General features: G+C 40.2%; 1 protein-coding gene across 1 annotated transcript in view; it reads right to left on the reverse strand.

Moving 5' to 3' along the window:
• The window catches only part of TMEFF1 (transmembrane protein with EGF like and two follistatin like domains 1), a 77,817-nt gene that overhangs the window by 3,986 nt on the left and 49,277 nt on the right, over positions 1 to 24,554 (reverse strand). The window contains exons 6-8 of the mRNA XM_054584607.1: positions 22,459 to 22,607; positions 20,604 to 20,669; positions 8,122 to 8,245 (exon numbers count right to left, since the gene is read on the reverse strand). Coding sequence (XP_054440582.1) covers positions 8,122 to 8,245; positions 20,604 to 20,669; positions 22,459 to 22,607 — 339 coding nt within the window. The remainder of the gene's footprint in view (positions 1 to 8,121; positions 8,246 to 20,603; positions 20,670 to 22,458; positions 22,608 to 24,554) is intronic.

A 24,554-nucleotide genomic window follows, 5' to 3' on the forward strand; every position in this document is an offset into this window, starting at 1 on the left:
ATCAGGCACCTTCCTCACATCTGAACAAAATTGCCTTTGTGGATTTCCTTACACTCTTTGATATGTCTCTTTTACAAGTGCTTTTTCCCTATCATTGTATCACATTAATTTTTAAAGGTGCTAAAAGGTCTTTATTACCCTCATTTAAAAATCAACAAAACAAACAAGAAAGCAAAATATAACCAGACATTGAAATAAAGAACAAACTGACAGTAACCAGAGGGGAGGGGTGGGGGACAATGGGGGAAAGAGGGGGAAGGATCATCAAGGACCATGTATAAAGGACCCATGAACAAAGCCAAAGCGGGGAAGGACTGAGGGTGGGAGGAGGGGGTGGGTGGGGCAGGAGAAAGTGGTGGCGGGAAAATGGAGACGACTGTACTTGAACAACAAATTTTAAAAATAAAAAATATATATATAATATTTCTTTCAGTGACTATAATATAGCTGACTTATCTATTCCTTGTTCTAAGACATACCAGTTATTTTCCATTTTTCACAACTATAAATTAGGTGTGGTGAACATCTTGGTGAATGTATACTTTTCTGTATTAGTGTTATTCCTTAGGCTAAATACTTAAAATGGGATTATTGAATAAATAGGTATAAACAGTTACAGTTCTTTGAACACAGCAACAAATTATAGTCAAGCCATTTTTCAGTGCACATAATATAGTCATTTAAGATGCAGGCAGGAGAAGAAAATAAGTTATTAATGACAGAAATGAGATGAGTTGTCAAGCAGGTGCTAATCTTAGAAATTACCTAATTTCAATTAAAAGTAAATATAAAGACAACAACATCATGATGATAATAATATCATGGGGAAAACATTTAAGATATTTAACAGAAAATTCACTATTTCAGATGACAAAAGTAAAATGTATGAATTAGGCAGTCTTCAGTTGGAACTGATTAATAAAACATCTGAAGTAAAAAGACAGCTTTATTAACATCCCATACTTCCTTACCAAAAAAAGCTTTTTAAATAAAGCACATATAACAACAAAAAGAAACCTGGGGGCAGGGAAGAAACAGGAAACCTGGGTGATGTGAGTTCGCAAATCCCGTCCCTGAGGTGCCTAGACACCTGCCAGAAGCTTCCTAGCAGACAGAAAAAGTAGTAAGGTTGATATATACTCCATGGAATAGAACTCAGAGTCCAGAAATATACCCATTCATCTATGGTCAAGTTGTTTTTGACAACGGTGCTAAGACAATTTAAAAGAGAAAGAACAGTCTCTTCAACAAACGATGCTGGGACGACTAGACATCCACATACAAACAAGGTCGAACCTCCTCAAGATAACAGAAAAATTAACTCAAAATGGATCACAGACCTGAATCTAAGAGCTAAAGCTATAAAACTCTTAGGGAAAGAAAGGAAGTGAATCTCTATACCTTTACATTAGGCAATGATTTCTTAGATATGACAGCAAAAGCATTAACAACAACAAAATAGTTAAATTGGACTAAATGAAAATTAAAGTCTTTTGCGTACACGGACACCTACTATCAAGAAAGTAAAAAGGTATCCCACAAAATGGGAGAAAATTTTTGCAAATTATTTATCTGGTAAAAGATTTACATATGGAATTTAAAAAAAAATTCCTGAACAAAAAGACAAAAAATTACAAAATGGGCAAAAGATATGAACAGACATTTCTCCAAAGAAGATACACAAATGGGAAATAAACACATTAGTCTTCAGAGGAACACATATCAAAACCACAAAAAGATATCACTTCATACCCATTAAAATGGCCAGAATCAAAAACTCAGATAACAACAAAGTTGGTGAGGGTACTGTAGAGAACATAAAATGTTACAGCCACTTGTGAAAACGCTACAATTTCCTCCAAAAGCTACATACAGAGTTATCATTTGGTCCAGCAACACCACTCCTAGGCATTTACCTAAGTGGAATCAAAACATCTGTCCAGTCCAAATCCTCAAATAAATATTCAGGGCAGCATTATTCACAACAGCCAAAAACTAGAAACAATCCAAATATTCATCAACTGGGTTAAAAAATGTGCTATTATCCATTCAATGGAACTCATTCAGCCATAAAAAGGAACAAAGCACTAATCCATGCTACAACACAGATAAACCTTAGAAACATTATTCTAAGTTGAAAGAAGCTGGACACAGAAGACTACATATTATATGAGTCCACTTAAATGAAATCTCCAGAATAGGTCAATCTAGAGAGACAGAACACATCAGTGGCTGGCTAAGGCTGAAGAGAATGGGGAGCCTTGGAAGTAATGGCTAAAGGGTATGGAGTTTCTTCTTGGGGTGATGAAATGTTCTAAAATCTTGCTGATGGCAACGCTAAGCAAATATACTAAAAACCAATGGATTCTTTAAAAAAAAAAAAAAGGACACAAAAAGAAAGTAGTAAAATCACTGATATAAAATACAGTCTCCACAAAATAAAATCAAAGCAGTTGTACAAAAGAACCACAGTTGCTCTTGTTATTAAATTCAAGGGAGCTTGATCGCACTGGTCCTCATTAAAACAGGGCACCTTCTGATACAGAGGACATCATCCTCACCATGCACGAGCTGCAATAAATTCAACAATATAATAAAGTCCCACAGGAGTTTTTAAATAATGTCTTTCACAGTAAGCTAATGGCCAAAAGTCAAAGCTCAGTAAAATAAAAACAGTTCCATAGGGAGCTGTGGCAACGTCCTAGATATGCAGCTCTCTGACAGTTAAGCTTATTCCAAAGATTAAAATCAGACTATCAAAAAGAATGTATAGGCCATGTATCATTCAGGCAATCCTCCCTGGGTGTTACCATATTTTCCGCAACTGACTTTGAGCTATACTCTCTATATATTTCTAGTATTAACTTCTAGGTTATTACTTCTTCATCTGTTATTTACTAAAGGCAGACCCAGGCACGTGGTACCCTCGCCTCTAGTCTCTCATTCCCCACACCCTCCACAGTAATCTCACTCACTCCCACGGCCTCCAGTGCTGATTCGTTCAATTGACATGTTCCTGAGCACCTGACATGTGGCAGGTATTACAGTGGGCATTTGGGACAGAGCAATGAGCAAAAGAAATAAAGACTCCTGGCCTGTTTACCCCCTAGCTGGGGGAGGGAGCGGCAATAAACATGTTAAGTAAATTAAATGGTTAGTTTAGAAGATGATATGTATTACAGAGAGAGAGAGAGAGAGAGAGAGAGAGAGACTGTGTGTGTGTGTTAAGGAAAATTACTAGTGCCAGGTACGAGCCAGGAGGGGACGACCGCAATTTTAAATAAGGTGGTTGGGGTGGGCTTCATTAAGAAGGTGACACGTAAGAAAGACGTGAAGGAGTTTGTTGTGTGGACAGTGGAGAGACAGCAGAGTCAGTGAAAGGCCCTGAGTGGGGAGCCCGGGTGCACGTGATGCCCCAGGAACAGCAGCAGGCCTGTCTGGAGTGGAGTGGGCAAGGAGGAGGGAGGCAGGGGACCCAGACAGAGTGAAGGGCCAACGTGCAGGGCCCTGCGCTCAGTGAGATGGCGGAGCCACTGGAAGGGTTTTAGCAGGGCAATGGCATGAACTGATTTTTATTTTTAAAGTCTTACTCCGGCTGTTGTAGGATACATTCAGGGGGGCTATTGCAACAATGCCAGAGAGAAAATAATGCCGAGCTGGACTCTTGGAAGAGCAGAGGCAATGGTGAGAAGCAACCCAATTCTGGACATAGTCTGAAACAGAGCTGGCAGGATTTCCCAGCTGAGGGGACATGGGGTGTGAGAGATCATCCTCACTCGACACAACTGTAATCCTGGAGCATCAACTTCCCACCTGTACTGTGCACCCGCGCCCATACAGCCGGACATGGCTGTTGTTTGAGAAGCACACCACCAGGTTGGCTTGTCTCGTACACAAAGTCACCTCTACACGCTGCCACAGAGTCATTCTACAGCTGTAGTTCATTCATTTTCCTCTTCGGCGAGGCATCTTTATACCCTCACCCCTCTCTTCAGGTTGCCAGCATCTCCTCTCTCAGCCTCGCTTTTGGCTGATGACGTTGTTTCCAAGTTCGATGAGAGAGAAACAGGGTGGGGGCGGGGCGAGGGAGAGGGAAAGGGAGAGAGGTCAAAGCTGTATCAAAAATGTGTTGTCTGAGTAGATTCAGATGGAGTTGGCATGGGCGGAGAGGAAGAAGGCTGCAGGTGGAGCAGGTTTAGGGGAAGGAAGGAAGGTCAGAAGATCAGCTTTGACCCTGCTAAGCTTGAGGTGTCAGACATCCAGATGAAAATGTCAAAGGGGGTGAAGGATCCATGAGTCTTATGTTAAGGAGAAAGCTCTGGGACTTATGTAAGTTAGGAGTTATCCACATTTCTCATGTGAACCCCCTGAACCGACAGAATCACTAAGGAAGAGGACTAGGACTGCAGCCTGGCGCGCACCAACCCTAAATGGTCAAGGAGCAAGAGAGGAACCAGCCAAGAAGACCAAAAGGAATGGCCAATGAGGTCAAAGAAAGCCAAGAGAGAATATAATCCCAGAAGCCCAGTGAAGAATGTGTACCACACAGGAGGGATCGATTGTGTCAAATGCAATGTAAGACTAAGGCCTGACCACTGAATTTAGCAACAAGAACAGTCTCCGACAATGCTTTTGCAGTGCTAAGCTTTTTGGGGACAAAAGCTTGTTCGGTGGCTTCAAGAGAGATGGGAAATGAACTGGAGACAGAGTCAGCAAGTCTTTTGAGTCCTTCTGCCCAGGAAAGAAATGGGTTGGTAGCTGGTGAAAGTGAGAATGAAGGGTTTTTTTTTAACCATGATAGAATAAAAATATATTAAAAAATATATTTATACAAATATATGATAGGGAGAAAAAGAGGGAGAGAATAGATAACAGGTAATAGTGAAAAGTGTGTAGAATTTCTCTTCAACCTGCTTTGGGTTTCTCATTGAACTTGGAAACAACGTCATCAGCCAAAAGCGAGGCTGAGAGAGGAGATGCTGGCAACCTGAAGAGAGGGGTGAGGGTATAAAGATGCCTCGCCGAAGAGGAAAATGAATGAACTACAGCTGTAGAATGACTCTGTGGCAGCGTGTAGAGGTGACTTTGTGTACGAGACAAGCCAACCTGGTGGTGTGCTTCTCAAACAACAGCCATGTCCGGCTGTATGGGCGCGGGTGCACAGTACAGGTGGGAAGTTGATGCACCAGGATTACAGTTGTGTCGAGGGAGGATGATGAAGGAAGGGTAAGGCAGGGACTGCAATGATTGCCCTTAGAATTTACGCTCAGTACGGAGGGGATGAAGACGAGCAGAGGATGAGGATGAGGGAGTGATAGGATCAGGAAGCTGGCGGTCTAGTGGGATGGAAGGACTGCTGGGTGGGAGCTAAAAAGGCTGCACTACAGATGGAATGATTCCTGAATGTATGTCTTCAAACTACATCTGTCTCATGAGTTCTGAAACCAACATATACCCAGGAGCCTACTAGACATCCGTAAGTGGGTACCCCACAGACACCTGAGACCAAGCATATTAAACTAAATACACCATTTTCCTCCTCTACGCACTTCCCTCTTCCCGTTGTATTTCCCCACTGAATTTTGCCTCAGTCCAGGAAACTCTTGACTCATCCGTTCCACTACTCTCCACCGACCCCCACGCTCCCATCCTCATATCCGACTAGTCACCTAAAATGACGGATTCAACCACCGTATTGCCTCTGTAATGCATCCACTCATCTCAATCCCAGTCCAGTTCCTTTACTGAGTTCAGGGTCCCACTCCTTACTAATACACAGTCTCCTAACTTTCAGTCTTCTAGTCTATTTCTAATCAGACTTGATTACATTTTTCTTCCTTGAATCCTTAAATGGCTTCTCACTGCCTTAAAACAAAGGACAAGCTCCTCAGATGGCACAAATGTTCCTGTAAAATCCGCCCCTCCTCCCACAATGCCCCTCAACCCCCTCGGATAGAAGCGCCTTATGTGAAGTCCCAAATTATCTCATGTGTATCTACCTATGATAGCATTTTTCATGATATTTTAATTTCTTATTGTTTGTCAGTCTTGCCTACCAAACTGTATGTTTTTTGGAAGGTAAGACCCTGGATCCCTGTCACTTTTGATTTTGAACCGCTAGTGTTGGGTAAAATGTGGGCAAAGTAAGCAATACACAAACTGACAAACCAATGGTGGGATAGAACTAGAAGATTTTAACATAATAATAGGCTGTGGCTAAGACTGTTCATCTCCCACCTATTCCCTGCTGCCCAAACACACCCACCTACTGGTCATATGCACCTGGTATTAAGGTCTGATTCTTGTAGACATTGCAAATACTTAAACAAAAGGAAAAGGTCAACTGCTTTTTAGGAGTTACAAGTGTGCAGAAAGAGATTCTTTAGCATTTAAGAAACACCTCTGGTCTGGAGGAAAGGGAAAAGCTGATCATCATCACCTGTCATTCAAAAATTATGTACTGAGAAGCTTCTGGGCTAGGTTCTACACTAGGCACTGGGAAGACAGTGGTAAGGAAAACACAGCCCCTAACCTACAGGCATTTACAGTCAAACAATATCAATCACTATTTATTAAATATATACTGTGTACCAAATGTTATGCTAATCACCTGGCATTTAATTTTAACAACACTAAGAGATAGGTACCGGTATTATTACAATTTTAGAAATAAGGAAAACAAGGCTTAGAAACTTCAAGGAACTTCCAAAGGGCATAGCCAATAAGTGGCCAATCTGACATATCTCATTCCAAAACTTTTAACCACTGTACCATTCAACCTTCCTATTGTCATCTACTGAAATCCCATGACATGAGCTGGTATTACTCACATCATGGGATTTTAGCAGTTGACAATAAGATGATTATCACGGACATCATCTTCTCTCATCCCTCACTTAGGTATCTCAAAAGATGCCCCATCCTAAGGGGGGAACACGATCGGACCTTCTATCCGAATACGTATGCCACTGAGACCAATGAGGAACTCACTGTATGATTGTAATGCTGGCTTAAATATAACGTTATGGATCAGTTACATCTCAATGGCTTACATTAATTAATTAATTAATTAAATGCTGGCCTGTCCTCCTCTTCACAACTGTATTATTTAAATGTTCAGAGAAAAGGAGGTGAGGGGAACTAACTCCTTCCAAGACAAGAACTTTCAATCAGGAAAAAGCCAAAAGCTTAACAGAAATGATTTTACCATTAACGGTTTATAGGTTTTGTTGCTGTTCTTTTTAAAGCAGGAGGGGAGGAGGAAAATGAAGGAGTTGGGAGAAGGGAGCCCGAGGCGTGGAGAACCTAAGAGACCCAATTTCAAATGGCCTCTTTTCCTCCTTGGAGAGAAAGATTCACTGGCTTGTAGGTTGATAGAACAAAAGAAAGTATAGCATTTTATCATGGTTTGATGTTGTTAACAAAGAAAGGAAAAAGGGATTCTGGTCAAACTTCAGGAAGCAGGAGCAGCCGAATAATAGCATCTGCCCTCGTCTTGGAAACAGCCCGGGTAACTAGACCAACCTGAGGGACAGGATGGGCTCGCAGCAGCAGCAGCAGCAAGAAGTGCTGTTGGTAGGCAGACACAGGGCAGCAGAGAGCACTAACACAGGCTGAGTATCAGGAAATCGGAGCTCTAATTTTGGCCCAACTCTATTTCTAACTTGCTGCTGACCTTGAACAAGTCGTATGACCTCTCTGAAGTCAGACAGGTTTACATCCTTTCCTTTTCGATCTCTCACATCACACCTGGTTCTACTTCCTCATCCCCTTTATTTTTAGAAATCTATTTGAGCATATTCTGAGTTCCATGTTCTCTGTTCTTAACACATTCTTTAGTCCCTCAACCACCTTCTGACAGATTGCTTACAAACCAAAATAAGTGTTGAAATATGACATTTATTTTGTATTAAAATAGACATTATATTTAAAAAGTTAGATCTCAGAACCCTAATACAACATTGTTTGTGCATATTACCTGCCAATTTTTTTTTGAAATGATGCTAATTTTTTTATATCTCTACTGAAAATAAACAGTACTTTTTGGTAGTAGTTCGTCCACATTTCATGTAACCACTGATGGAAAAAAATTCACATCTCCGACCTGCAGTGCCAACTTACCTACAAGAAGCCTTCTGAGTAGCATAGATGAATTCACACTTCCCGTGGATGCAGTAACCATTGAGGTTTTCAGGGCAAGGCATGTGGTTTCCAATATAAACATCTTCTCTTTGATCACTAGCATCTTAAAAGAGCATAAATCAGGTCAACAACTAGTGAAAAGCAAATTGAGAAATATGGACATTTCAAGGGTTCTGAGACAACAAATAAATTCACCCCTTGCTGGGTAATTTGGAAAGGAAATTTATCAAATGGGGTCCCATAATGCCACAAACAGCAGGTAAACTGTTTAGACTCAAAGCATTCGAAAATTTTTGCAAGGATGTGATGACTATGAGCTCCTGTTATTCAAAAATAATCTGAAAAAAAAACAAACCCCTAAACATCTTTGTTAAAGAAATAAATGCAACTTCTACAAGAAAGGTCACCTCTATGACAGAGAGCTGCTGTATATAGCACTGGCTTCTGGAGAATCAGCTAATTCTAATCCTTTACCCGAGGGCTACAGAACTGAGACCGAAGAACACTGGAATGGCAGAGAGTAGGTTATGGGATTCTGAAATTTTAGGGTGAAAGGTTTATTTTTAGAATGAACACTAACAAGCATACTGACTTTTTTTCCCCAAATGAAAACAGTGCTGCTATTTTTATATATAGCTTTTTTAGCACATGTTAATGTAAAAAAATTAAAATACTATAAGGAATAGAAATTATTTAACCACCTGAGATCCCTCTATCCAAAGAAAACCATTGTAAGCATGCTGATGAGTATCTTTTTGGACTTAGGTATATTGATTTGAACTGAAATGAGTTGAAGTGAAGAAAATGGAAGTGTAGTAATTCATTCCACTGTCAGAAATGCGAAGAGGGTCCAGAAGGAAAAACAGAAAGAGGCTGGACAGGTGAAGACATAAGGACCCAGTCTTCAAAAGCAATCACATTCATTCATTCATGCTTTCTCTATCCCTCTCTGTCTCTCTCTCTCTCTCTCTCTCTCTCTCTCTCTCTCTCTCTCTCTCGTATATATATACTTACATAGGTACACTCATTCACAAAGCCACACATTTTGGAATGGATTTTTTGAACTTTTTTTCCAGCATCTACACAAATACATTAATCCTCAACTCTGTGGACCCAGAGTGCCCCAACGTATACAGGCCTGTCAATTTCCCTGGTTTCCTGCTATTTCTGCTGACAGTTCCAGCTCGCAGTCTCTGTGCATTATTAGCTGTGCGACCTTGAGCATACTACTCTCTCTAAGCCTGACATTTTGTAACTATAAAATCAACATCATAATAGGACCTACACATAGTGGGGTTTTGAGAGGACTGCGTGAGATAATTAATGCACTTATAAGACACTTGAACAACGAGCTAGCACCCTGTGTAACAGCAAAGGCTTATCTGTCCCCAAAACAAATAAAGGTGCTAATAAAATTTGAAGAATGTTAATGGAAACAAAGAAAAGGAATAAAAGAGGAGGATGTGTATATATATATAGATATAAGTATATGTATGAGAAGGGGAAAAGCAGGGGAGAAGTGTGAATAGAGGTACCAGCTGCAGGAAAAAACTGACAACTAAAAATGCAGACTTTTCTGGAGATCACAATTTACATATAAATGGAAAATTTTAATGATTATGAAGCCCAATGACAGGATAACTAAAGCAGTGAGGTTATGTCATCTCTAATGAGACCAACTTGATGTATTTTAACCTCAAAACTTGATGTATTTTAACCTCAAAATTTATGTATTTATCTTGTACTAAATTATGCCTAGAAAACAAACTATACATACCAGAATTCAAGAAGTGCAGCCTGTAAATTTCATGCTATTTTTGTGACCTTAGTCAAATCCTTCTCACAGAGTTAAATGATATCAGCATTGTTCAATGTAAGTAGAAAATGAGACATATGTAATTTTTATTTTCTAGTAGCTATTTTTAATAGGTAAAAAAGGATAAATTAATTTTAATCATATTTTATTTAACCCCATATATCAAATAAATGGCATTTCAACTTACAATCCATATTTATTATAAAATGATGGTATTTTCCACTCTTTTTTTCTTAAACAAGTCGTCGAAATCCGGTAAGCACTTTACACTCACACCACACCTCAATTCCAACTACCACATTTCAAGTTACACAGTAGCCACTTGTGGCTAATAGCTACCACGTTGGACAGCAGAGAACAGATGACTTATTCATCTATCATTTACTGGTCACATTCCATATGTCAGTCACTCTGCTAGGGGCTGGGGATAGAAAAATAATAAGACATATCCTGTCCTCAAAGGGCTTACTAGGTCTCCTTCAGCTCCAAAACTGTCATTCTTTGCGATGAAAGAAACCACGCCCTTCTCCGGGCTACAGAAATCCTCAACACTGGCTAGTCTACTACAATCCTAGTGATACTGTCGTGTAACTATATGGGTTGTTTAAATCCGTCTCCACCATGAGGGAGGGAGCTCCGTTGAGAGTCTAGACGCTCGTGTTCTCATCTCTGCATAACTCCTAACCCTTGGAATGTAGTACTTTCCTTGCTCTGGTTTAAAACTGAGAGTGCCGTTCTACGCCAGAAGCCAAGCCATAAGGAACTTAAGGGGGAAAAGCGCCGTCTCCCATGGCACTTGTCACTCATTCCCCAGCTCCACAGCACGCGGTACTTCTGTGGTGTGGCACACGATGAAGTACATATAATCATGGGACTACGGAGACTGAGGTTATGTACTAAAGTATAGTAACAGAGTCCTGCACAGTGTGCGCCAACAGGATTGTATAGGCCTAGAGAGGCCGTGGCAATGTGCTAACCTACCATAAGAAAGTCCCACGAGCAGCAGAAAATTTCAAGAATAATGTGAAGCTGAAAGCCATCAGAATTCAGCTACATGACAGCAATAAGAAAAAGTGAACGACTTTAAAAACACGGTTTTGAGAAATGAATAGACAGAGTACGGCACTAACAGCATTTACTGAATGAATCAATAAAAGAATGTAGCATCGCCTTGATCGGTGTGCCTTGTTTGGGCGTCATCCTGCAAAGCAAGGGGCAGCCATTTCAATTCCCAGCCAGGGCACATGCCTGGGTTGTGAATTTGGTCCCCAGTCAGGGACATCAATGTTTCTCTCTCTTTCTCTCTCTCTTCCCCTGTCTCTAAAATTAAATAAATTAAAAAAAAAAAAAAAAAAGACCGTGGCATCAAGTTCTAGACAAAGCAAAACCATGGAAGACACAGACATGTTTAATAAGACTAAAGTCTGTGGCTGTCACAGAATCCAAATTCAGCATTGTGCTGAATATCAACACTATTCATTCCATTATAGGTACTTACTATTCCTGTGCATAGCCATATGCTCAGCCAAGCTACAGAAGCTATTTTTAAAAGTATACACGGTCACTGCCCTGAAAATGCTTATAATCAATTTAGAGAATCAACATATACACACAAAAAGCTGAACAACACAAGGGAAGGAGTCCCATATGGTTGTTTCTAATTAAATGCCAAAAGAAGGTTTTACAATATTAGCTATTATGGAAGTTTAAATTCAAAGGATAACTCACTATAGGCAACAATACTCAGGAAAGAATTCATAGAGAGCAGGACTTAAGTTAGGTCTCACAGCATAGATAGATTTATAGAGGAACAGTGGTAACCAAAGGGAACGTACATGCATATAGAATTTTCAAGAACAAATAGTAGATGAACTTACAAAGAGCTGTACATTAAGATTAGGGAAGGATATAAGTCAAAGTTGGAAAACTAAGGCGAAATCAGGTTAAGAAAAAAAACATGAACTCCAGGTAAGAAATGTTTTCTTAATCACGGAAAAGAAGAGACTAAAAGCCTTGTAGCTGAAGAGCAACACAATGAAAGTCATGTTTTATATAAAAAATTGAGAATGGTTGCCTAGGGCTGGTGGTTGGGGGAATGGGGAATGGCCGCGAGTGGGTGTAAGATTTTTTGGGGGTAAAGAAAATGGTCTAAGATTAGGTTATGATGATGCTTGTACAACTCTGTAAATATACCAAAAACACAGTGAACTGCACACTTATGTAAAGACTCAAAAGTTGTTGAAAAAATTAATTGTATACCAGCATGCAAGATAAAGGGTCAAGAGAACTAGAAAGACTACGTGACCAATTAGGAGGTTACTACATAATCCAAACTTGTGACATTGAAAAGCTAAGCTGAAGCTCTGCAACAGGAATAGATATTAGAGATGAAGAAAAATAAATATGGCTTGAAGATGCTTTGGAAAGTAAATGAGCTCAAAAACTCAGATGGGAAGGGTCCTTGGAGGCCCTCTGGTCTGATGAAGGAATCCCTTTAGTTAACAACCTCAAAAGCCTGCTTCTACCTGAATACTTCCAGAGCTTAGAAACGCAACCTAACACAGTTAATTCCTCTACTATCAAATTTTGCTTATGTTAAATGAAATCTCTCCTCCTTTAACTTTGGTAGATTTCCCCCTGTCTGTTCACCCCCTAACCAACAGCCCACCAATTATTTTTCTTAAGGCCAAACTTCCCCAATCCAATCCTTTTAGGTCAAGGGTCCTGAAACCCTGGGCATCCTGGTCCATGGCCTGTTGGGAACCAGGCCACACAGCAGGAGGTGAGTGGCAGGTAGGGGAGCAAAGCTTCTTCAGTATTTACAGAGATTCCCCATGGCTCGCATTACCACCTGAGCTCCGCCTCCTGTCAGATCAGCAGCAGCATGAGATTCATATAGAGGTACGAACCCTACTGTGAACTGCACATGCGAGGGATCTGGGTTGAGTTCCTTATGAGAATCTAACGCCTGATGAGCTGAGGTGGCGCTGAGGCAGTGATGCTAGTGCTGGGGAGCGGCTGCAAACACAGATTATCGTGCGCAGAGAGGTTTGACTGCACAGAGACTGTAGTAAATCAACTGCTTGCAGACTCATATCAAAATCCTCTCCGTGAGTGGCAAGTGATAATTAAGCTACATCTGGTGACAAGCTATAAAGCCACACCTCCCTCCCCTGGGTCCGTGGAAAAATTGTCTTCCACGAAACTAGTTCTTGGTGCCAAAAAGGTTGGGGACTGCTGCTTTAGATAGTTTGATACAACCATCCTTAAGAACAGTACCCAGCACTAACCCCCAGTATATTTAAGCATTTAGTAGAACATAACTGCCTGGTTTATTAAAGATGCTCTTGACATAGCATTATGTAAATGACTCTGCTCCAAAGAAGATACACAAATGGTCAATAAATACATAAAAAGATGCTCAAGATCCCTAATCATTAAGGAAATGCAAATCAAAACTCAAGATAGCACCTCACACCCATCAGGATGAGTACTATCCAAAAACCAGAAAATAGCATGTGTTGGTGAAGATGTGAAGAAATTGGAGGCCCATGCACTGCTGGTGGGAACGTCTAATGGTACAGCCGCTATAGAAAACAGTATGGTCGTTCCTCAAAAAAATAGAATTGCCATCTGATCCAGCAATTCCACTTCTGGATCCATGCCCAAAAGAATTAAAAGGAGGGTATCAAACAGATAGCTATAAACCCATGTTCAAAACAGCATTACTCACACAGCTAAAACCTGGCAGCAACCCAAGTGTCTGTCAATGGATGAATGGGATAACAAAATGTGATATATACATGCAATGAAATATTATTCAGCCTTAAAAAGGACTGAAATGTGATAGAAGCTACAACATGGATGAACCTAGAGGACAGTACATTAACTGAAATAAGCCAGTCACAAAAGACAAACACTGTATGATTCCATTTACATGAAGTACTTAGAGTCGTCGAAACCATAGAAACCAAAAGCAGAATGATGGTTGCCAGGGCTGAGGGGAGGGAGAAGTGGGAGTTATTGTTTCGTGGCTATAATTCCGTTTTGCAAGATGAAGAGGGTTCTAGAGATGGACGGTGGGGACAGCTGTACAACATCATGAATGTATTTAATACCACTGAGCTGTACACTTAAAAATGGTTAAGATGGTAAATTCTGTTATGTATATTTTGCCACAATTTTAAAAACTGGGGGAAAAAAAAAACCCTCAAAATGTGAGCCTAATGGCAGGAGGTTCAGTAGAGAGAATGTAGCTGGAAGTCAAATTACACCTCCAGTCATGCAGGAAGTACTTGTTAAGCACCTATCACATTCTAGGCACTACGTTAGTTCCTGGAGTTTCAGGCAATGTCAGTACAAACAAGAGGTAAGTACAAACATACCCTAGACAACTGAACAGATGAAACTAGCACTTAAAGGAAGATCAAGGCTACAGAACAAATTTTGCCAAGGTGAGAGCTGGAAGTAGATTAACTATTGCAAGGAAATTAAGGATGTGGGGGGAACAGGACAGAATCCGGGAACAGTTGTGATACAAGAGAAAGAGCATCAAGGGTTAGGCTCAGAAAGTCCTTGCTCTGCCATTCCACACGAGCCACAAATCTCACAGCTTCCGTTTCCTCGTCTGCAAAATGAGGATAGCATGGCTGCGGTGAGGATTAAATAATAATACAAGTATGTGAAAGCGCCTGGCACACAGTAGGGTATTCAGTTGACAACTGATGAATGGGTGAATATCCTACTGATGTTTCTCACGACTTATATTACACATGCTATGGAGAGAAAGACCTTTGAGCACAGCCAGGCTACCAAAAAGGACACTAGAAAACAAAAGTATTACAATCACCATAGTAACATCAATAAGCAATTCAGTGACATAGCGTTTAAGATTCAGAGAAATGCTCGGCAGTAGATTTTACTGTCCCCTCTTTATAGATGTGACGATTGAAACAGAGAACTCAGGCCACATGGCCTTTAAGTGTTGACCAAGTCTGACTCCTGAGCACAAGCTCTTACCCAACAGACTATGACCTCACCAAGTTACCCTGGGAGGTGTGTGGGGAATGGACAAAAGCGGAATGTCCAAGCACCTGCTCTGTAAGCCAAGGAAATTAATAACTCCAAAAAGGAAAGATAAAAAGGCTTCAAAGATGTCACAAAGCAGGACAGAGGCAGAGCCTCAGACAACAAGAAGGGAGGAGAGAACGGTCTGGCTAAACAGTGCCCTCAGGCAAGTGGTGACAGGCAGGCTCCAGGAATAACAGCTGCAACTGCTGGTCTCTGAACAGCGTTGTGTGTGTCTGCACCACACAAAGTGTGCTCGGTCACCCAGCGGCTCCTTCCACCCAGAAACAAATCCACCACCAGCGGCAGTGTTTTCAAAAACAAAGGAGAGGATGGTTCTAAGTGATGATGTTGTAAGAAAACCCAGCGCCAGATGGCTTATATGCAAAGGCATGTCCCACTGGCTATCGGCCCTGGTCCATCAGTGTACAACCCAAATAAAGCATGAGCAATTGTATTAACAATTGAGCTACGCATTTCGAGGGTCGACTGCTGACACCTCAACAACTACATCAATACTGTATCGGTAAGTCTAGGGCTCGTTATTTCTACAAATCCCCAATTAAAAAAGTCACTATACTCTCTTCCTTCCCCTATACTACCTTGTACCCCAAGCCTCACCACTAACATATCCCTCCATGAATCCTCCCCTCTTGGACCCCATCAGGAATTTCCTACCCAGGTAAAAACTCCTGCCTATCCTCCAACACTTTCCACTTTCTCATTTCTAAACCCACTGTTTTCCACACCAGCCCTAACTCTTCCTTTCCCAGCCTTTCCACCTTGCCCCGTGGCACGCCTTTTCTACTGTGAACACACTCATCCACCTCCTCGGGTGGCTCCCTGAGAAAGTACTCCCTTCCTCTCCCTAGTACACCAAGACCCCATGACTTCCTGCAATACCTTTCCTTGCACCTTCCCCTGCTGCCTTGCCACCTGTCACCTCCAGGTCCGCGCTCCATGCTCTCTCCCGACAAGCTTCCTCTCTCAGCGGTCTGAGCTGTCCGCCTTCTGACCATCCTCACCACGACTCTCCACCACGCCCCACCACCCGCACCCTCAGGTCTCCTTCGGTGACGTTAGCAACTGGCTCAGTCTTAACCTTTTGATGAGGCGAGATTTTTCAAGGCCATTTTTAAAAGAACATATCAAGCCCTGGCTGGTGCAGCTCAGTGAATTGAGCACTGGCCTGCGAAACAAAGGGTCGCTCGTTTGATTCCCAGGCAGGGCACATGCCTGGGTTGTGGGCCAGGTCCCTGGTGTGGGGCGCGTGTGAGGCAAGCACACACTGATGTTTCTCTCCCTCTCTTTCTCCCTTCCTTCCCCTCTCCCTGAAAATAAATAAATAAAAATCTTTATAAACAACAGTCAAACAAGCAATGGAATATTTCGGTGTCTCTGGAATCACTGGTTAGCAGGAAGAGAGACTACTGAAAGGAAGAGGTCACAGGTGGAGTGAGGGTTGGGGTGAGGTAGAGCTCAGGAAAGAAGCCAAAATGTCTTGGTAATAAAAAGCCATTATGGTGAAATCTTATGCTGTATGAAAATAGCGTTTGATAAAAAAAATGGTCTCATTAAAATGTCATATGCCACAAAGGAACTCCCTGGGTAGATGGAAATATTATAGATTGTGATAAGGTGTAGCGCACGTGGGGTGTATCCACTTGTCAAAATTGATAGCTAACATTTGTGCATTTCAGCATATGTAAATTATACCTCCAAAGAGCACCTATAAAATAAGAATAATGATAATGAAGTAGGTGGGAGTATAAAGGCAAAATAAGAATGGCAACGCTGATTAACTGTTGAAGGTGAGTATTGGGTACTGAGGGTTCATTATACTACTCTGTTTTTATAGGTTTGAAATTTTCTTTTATCAAGTTTCTAAAATGTCACATACCCATCTCTCCCATACCTCATACTCAACCATCATATCCTTTATGCCTTCAACATCTACACCAAAGCTTCTTACCACTGCAATATCAAAGTTACCAATGGTTTTCCGACAGCCCAAGAGGAGCGCGAATTGAGCCACCGTGCTGGACCTACGAGTGCCCCATTTCACCCACGCTCTTCTCCAGGAGCCCAACTTTAAAAGGTCTTTCTTGCTGAGCACTTTCTTATCCTTTTTCCGGCTGCTTGCTGATGCTGCGTTCCTGCTCTCACTTGGTAGCCTCCCTCCCTAGGTCCCTGCCTACCTACCTAGTCTTGGTTGAATATGAAGGATGCAAACATGTACTGGAGGCCTCCTGTAAATGCTTGTGAGAACAAAATATAAAAGCAAATGAAGTAAAATACAAAATACAGCAACCTTTGACTCTTATTCCTTACTACTAGAACATTTCTGATTGCACGACTCGGGTTTCACCTTCCTAACTCTACAGAAACTGCCTGGTCCAAGATTACCAGTGATCCCCCTGTCTTTAAATTCAGTGCTCTTCCTCTCATACCTTTATGCAGCATTTTAAACCACATGGCTATCTTCCCTTTGGCTCCTATGCCATTGTATTCTTGATTTCTTCCTCTGGATCCTCTTTCTGCTTCATCCTAAGTTAAACCTCCTCTCCTTTCTAAGTAACAGTGCTATCCAATGGAACTATCTACAGCTTTAGACATGATCAATATCTATGCTGTCCAATATCTTTGTCACTGGTCACATGTGGCTATTCAACATTTCAAATAGTGCTAGGGTGATGGACTGTTCTAAGCACCTGACATGTATTATCTCATTTAGTTTTTATGAAACTCTATGAGATGGGTACTACTGCTATTTGCATTTCACGTATTTTTTATAAAGTAGTTATAAAAGGTCGATCACACATCTGAACCTTTCATTTTATTTCATTTTAATTAATTTAAATTTAAATAGTCACTGTTTGAGACAATGCAGCTCTATAATCCCTCTCATTCATTCTCATGACTTCAGTTATTACCTCTATATCCAAGGACTGACTCATAAATTTATGCTGAACACAAGCACTTGGATGAGTTCCATAAGCAACCCAAACTCTGAAATAAAACTTATCACCTACAGAATCAACTCCTCCCGTACCTTACTCCAAACACATTTCCCCTCCCAACACCCGTAGATGAACAAGCAGAATCCCTCGTTCAAGTCATCTGAGCTTGAATTCTCTATCCTCCATATATAAGTAGATGTCTATTCCTTTTGAGTCTACTAACTGATCTCCCTACCTCCAGTCCAATGGATATAATAAGCAAAATGTTCCTGCCAGGTATCATCCATTCAATTGCTTAATTTTGTACCTTTGCCTTTTTCAAATATATCAATCATTCCCCACTGACTACAAATAAAGTTTAAATTCCCTAAGGTAACATAATATTCAAGACACTACGTAACACGGCCCCAAGTTTTCTTTCTAGTTTTGCCTTCTACTTCTACCTCTTCATACACCTACTAGCCAGACAAAAAAGGATTCCTTACCATTCTCCAACACATCCTATCATACCTGCATCTACGCCTCTGTTCATGCTCTTCCATCCTCCGAAAGTATCCCTTTGACCTCTGTTCAAATCCTAACCACCCATCAACGCTCAGCTCAAATTCCACCTCTTCCATGAAGTTTCTCAGATTTTCACTATCCCCCACCAAACAGTAATCTCTTCTTTTCTGAATCCCCATTGCACTTTTAACCACATTACGTTTATGACAATAACCAATTTCTACTTTGTTATAAGTAGGTTATACTCATTTCTTGTTATATCACAACCTCTTTAAAGACAGATGCCATGTATTAGATATCTTTCTATCCATCAACGGTGTTTGGTAAAATGGCCAGTATAAAGTAGGCACATTATAAATTATACCTTGTAAATCAATTCTTATGTGTAAAGAATTTTTCAGTATCTCCAACGTGGCCCACACAGTAAATTATCCCTGTGATTTTATCAAAGGCAGAAAAGTATTTTAGGCAGACACAATCCCTCAACTTGTCTAATGCATGAGTTTCTACCTACTAAAAAAGAGTTTTCCTATTACGGTCATGTACTATCAGTATAAACAATAGAGTGGGCTGATCTATTATGTCTCATATGGAAGTACAGGAAATTTCCTATTTTAAATATAGCACTTTGTATCAAAATAGGAAAGTGATACTTCAGGGGCTCATCAGATATAACTGATTCTGGTTCAGTATGATTCAAGTGAGAGAATGACTCAATGATAATAACAGCCACAATTTATTGGGCACTTATGAGGACTGTTGTAAGCACCTGACATGTATTATCTCATTTAGTTTTTATGAAACTCTATGAGACAGGTACTATTGCTATTTGCATTTTACATTTTTTTTATAAAGTAGTTATAAAAGGTCAATCACACATCTTAAAAAAAAACCTGTCCATTAGTATAACTAAACATATGACTAAAAGATGTAGGAGAGCAATTATATAGAAGTCCCAGTCTAGGAGCTCCAAGACCTATACCTGCTTTGGTTCCTAGACATAACCTCATTCAGCCCCAATGCTCCTATTGGTCCTTTCCCGAGAGTAGTTGTAAGAATCAAATAAAATAATGGATTTGAAAATGAGAAGTGAAAGTGCCCTGGACATGAGAGGTCAAGGAACTGGGGACCCAATCTGTGCTTGGACCTTTACTACGTGTAAGACTTTGTACAAATAAATCCTACAACGGCTCTGCACTTCACCCATTCTTTGACAAGTATGGAAAGCCTACATTTGTGCCAGACATTCTATTACATGTCAGGAATACAAAAGTGAACGTGATAGATAGATACAGTCTCCTGTCCTCACTGAACCCTCAGCCTAGAGGGGGATACAGCTGAGCAAAGAAAAGGCAATGATAATTAGTGCCGGTTAAGTGCTTGGACAGAAGAATATATAATAGAGGCACCTAATCTAGATTTAAAGGTCAAGGAGGAATACTTCCCAAACGGAAATGACTTAAGCTGAGCCCAAAACGGTGAATAATAATAAGGCAAAGGAAAGGTCCAGGCACAGGGAACAAGGCTGAAAGGCCTATGCACAGGAGGCAAGTGTGAACAGTGGGTTCTACAGAAGAGGATGTAAAAAGCAAATATAAGGGGTCTTTCTGCATAATTTCCTACAACTGCATGTGAATATACAATCATCTCAATAAAAAATTCAACTTAGAAAAGCATATTCTGCTCTGGCTGGCATGGCTCAGTGGATTGAGCACCGACCTGCAAACCAAAAGGTTGCCAGTTTGATTCCCAGTCAGGGCACATGCCTGGGTTGCAGGCTGAGTCCTCGGTTGGTGGCATGCAAGAAGCAACTAATCAATGTATCTTTCACACATGGAGGTTTTTCTCCCTCTCTTTCTCCCTCCTTCCCCATAGCTCTAAAAATAATAAAGAAAATATTTTTTAAAAATTTAAAAAATAAAAAAGCATATTCTGTAAACTGAGAAACACTTTAGCTATTTCAGTTAATTGTATTATTAATAATCACTGCATAATGTGTATTGCTACAGAGAGCAAAGTTGGAAAGGTCGTTATAACAGAACTAGAATTACCAAGGACGGCTAATGACCACATTTCAATAGTTAGCCAAAATTAGAAAAATCATGATTCGGTACCTTTCACATCTGGTCGATATTGTAGTCCATCATCTTTCTTTCCCAACAAACTAGTTTCATCTGTGTCTATAAGAGAAAAGAGTTTTCCAATTCAGATACATGTGATGTTTAAAGTCATACCATGAAACTCCCAAATATTCCAAATGCTTCCAGTCCTTCCCAACTCTGCTCACATTTTCCACCGTTCCCTAGATCTAGACGCCTCTCTACGTCAGGCCTCAAGGCTTCCCACATATGCACATGTTCTGCCTGATGAACAGTCTCATTTCATTTAGATTTCACCTCAAATGTCATCACCTTAAAAAGTCTTCCTTGTGCAAACTAAAATAACGAACACCCTATGAGAAAGGATTAATCCTTTCGCCAAAGAACAATGGCCTCAGGATGTTCCTTTTACCAGTTTCCCTGGAAACATTAAATTAAGATAAAAATAGAATCTCAGCTGTGTTATCAGACAATTTCACTATAAAAATGACCCCTGACTGGTGCATTGTATTTAGACTGGGAAGACTGCAAATGAACCACAAACACCTGTTGGGAAGCACAAGTGGAAGCCTCCCTGTACACAGTAAGGGAGAGAGGGAAGATACAATTAGGTGTGGATGGAATCATTATACAGGGGACCAAATTAAAAGTTAAGGACCAACTACTCCAAAGGATTCTAAATCTGCATAAATTTCAATTAACACAATCCTTAAGCTTGGCCAACTGCTCTGAATTTGAAATTCCAGGTAGGACCATTTAACCATGCTCCAGCTCCTCTGAAAAAAAAATATTCTTTCTCTAAGCTCCTCTTTCAACCTACGCTCTAAATACCACCCCATGAATGAAAAACAAGAATGAAGTGGACTGTCTACCTATCAGCCAATGGTTTCCACTGCCACGCCTACACCTGACCCCCCACCTAGAAACCCTTGGATGAGTTTCATGGGTATTATTTGATAGCTCAGACTAGAAGTATTGCAAATAGTTGTGTAGTATTTCACAAATAACTTGTTACCAATATAAAGTACCAAACTTTGGCTTACAACTTTTCCCCTTTTGCTCACATTAAAAAAAAAAAAAATCCCTTTAATAAGTCCTAAGAGGGAGGGGTTGGAGGTCAGTTATTAGACCTAGTAAGCAAGAACAATGCACAATCCTAGTCCACGGGCACATGCCTGGACCTTGTGTATTACTAGGAACTAATACACTATCCTAGCCCATGTGCATACTGATGAGGAAAGAAGGTTTGAAAACATCTGCCTTTAGCGCCTGAATATTTCTAGTAGGAAGGGAAAACAAAAACACATTCTTAGATGGGATCATGGCTTCCAAACTATGACAGAAAGCAAGAAGGGCAAAGAGAATTTCTAACTGAAAGTAGTAATTTTTCCTCACATTCTAAAACTTGACACCAACAGCTCTAACAGTACATAATATGTAGGGACAAAAACTATAGAGAAAACGTGGAGACAAAGTAAACTAGAATGCTCTAGAAAAAAGGGTGAAGAAATATATTCAATATTTAGTTTTACTATAATTAAAATAAGTTGACGAATTCTTAAACAGCTATAATTATTAGAAATTTAAGACACCCTTTAAGAACTATGAATGCACCTTGGAATCCACGTTAAGGTCAGATTCATAAGCAAATACATAACCAAAAGCATGGTTTGTGTCTCAAGAAGATGAAAAGAAATGGGAAAAAATCTCAAATATTTACAGAATAAAGAAATTCTAAAATCAAATAAAAGAAAACAAAGCATCAGAGATTTCTCATTTTACAAATTTGGAACACTAGCAAAGTGCACAAATAAGATTACAGACATACAATTTTAAAGAAAGGACTCTGGATAAGTAGAACGAATTTTACCTGTGCAATGACCAAGATGCCTTATATCAATTTGTTCTTGCTTTATACAAGATGCTTCTCGAACAAAACAGGGATTGTTATAGGAACTCCCATCAGAAGCACACACAGGATTAAAACTATATCCACTGCAATCTATATTACATACACACCTGTAGAAAAAGACAAAAATTACCTATATTTTACAGCAAATGTATTTCACAAAGCTGCAACCGCAAAGAGAATTTCTTTTTTTCCTGCTTTCTGTAAGAGAAGTCAACATTGCTTAAACTTAGCAATGGCTTAACAATTTCTTTCAGGTAAGAACTTACAGATAATTTCACTGAGATATTATTAATCCAGTTTTCTCTAGAATTTTCATATCAAGATACAATAAACAAGAGCTGTAAACAACATTCATTAGAAAGCAACATGGTAAACTGGAAAACACACAGAATTATGAGTCAAAAATCATGAACCTAAAGCCCAGCCCAACTAGTTACCAGATCTATGTCGAGATCCTTCCTCTAAGTCTTAGCTTACTGATCTGTCAAAAAGAAGTAATAATAGTATACCTACCTCACCAAATAATTGAGACAATTAAAAAAGTAACAGATATAAAACAGGAGGCCTCAAAAGCTGTGCCCCTGTCTGTATAACTGAGTGACCACTGAACACTGAGACTGCGTTATAGAGAGGCCAAGGGAGCCCAAGGCATGGGCACTCCTCACAAGAACAGTAAAATCTAGTGGGGAATATGAAATTTAAAAAATGCAGAGACTACTTTTCAGCCACATGGTGGGCTAGGAGTCTACACTAACTCTCCTGCTAAAAACAATAAAAAATACAGGGTAAAATATTTGTACACATTCTCTCAAATACATACAAAAGTTGTCAAGGACTTTGCAAGACAAAAGTTAAATAAAGACAGAAACAGGGAAAGGTCAATTGAGTTTGCTAAAGCTGATTTTCAGCCTGAAGATATTTGCCAAACTGGGTAAATGCAATTACTAACTTTTTTGGCTTTGCAGCCTCTGGGAACAGGAGATAAAGAATACTGACCTACCTACAGTGAGGAGTCTGAAGACCCCAGCAAAGCGGGTGCCTCAAAAAGCTACAACCCATCACATAAGGGTAAACTAGAAATGAGCAGCCATATTCCAAGGGGACTGTTTAAAGGAGGAAAAAGATCACTGCCCTGAGCCAAGGCACTGAAGAGAGGGAAGAAAAACATCTCCCCTGAGAATCCAAAACCACAAGCCAGCCCTCACATGGGTAATTACAGCTGAAAATACTATTTGGGTGTTCTAAAAAACCTCAAGCCCAGAATTTATTTTAAGAGTCCAGGAGTGCACAGAGCCCTCAGCAACTGACAGAGCAAATGCAGTCTCCTCTGGAGAAATCCACCTTCATTACTCTAGACCTCAAACATTTTCTAAGCCACAATCTGAGAAAAATACACGGTTAATACACTTACTCACATATTCACAACAAAAAAGGAACTAAAACACAACGAGCAGAGCAAGCCAATAAAAAAAAGACCCAAACAGAACGTATAATAAATAATGTATTAGTAGAAGTAGAAATAAAAAAATCCAGGTCAGATTTAACAGATTAGATCATCTAAAAGTGAATTAAGTAAACTGGAAGACAGGGCAGCGGAAGTTACCCAGACCACAGCAGCCAGTCAGAGACAGGGCATAGGAGAGAGTGAGAGACATGGGCAACAGGGTCACAAGACCTCATGAAGGTCTGAATGGAGTTCCAGGAGGAGTTAAAAGAATGAGGCAATGGAAATACGCTCAATTTCTCATCAAACGTTATAAAACTAAAAAAAATCACCTAGAGATCCAAAAAGCCTAATAAATTCCAAACGGTATTATTAAAAAGGATCTAGACATGAAATAGCACAATGGCATTTTATAACAACAACAAAAAAGGATATTTCAAAGGCAGCCAGAAAGAAAAGAAAGATTATCTTCAAAGAAGCAAGAATAAAGGGGACACGCATCTTCAAAAGCAATACTGAAGCCAGATGTTTATTTATACCCAAAAGACAGTGAAATAAACCTCCAATGTTCTGAGATAGAATAGAATTCTATATAAAGAGAAATATCTTT

Source organism: Pteronotus mesoamericanus, unplaced genomic scaffold (assembly GCF_021234165.1).
Source record: "Pteronotus mesoamericanus isolate MK-2021 breed Mesoamerican mustached bat unplaced genomic scaffold, CSHL_Meso_final contig_78, whole genome shotgun sequence".
Taxonomy (NCBI): domain Eukaryota; kingdom Metazoa; phylum Chordata; class Mammalia; order Chiroptera; family Mormoopidae; genus Pteronotus; species Pteronotus mesoamericanus.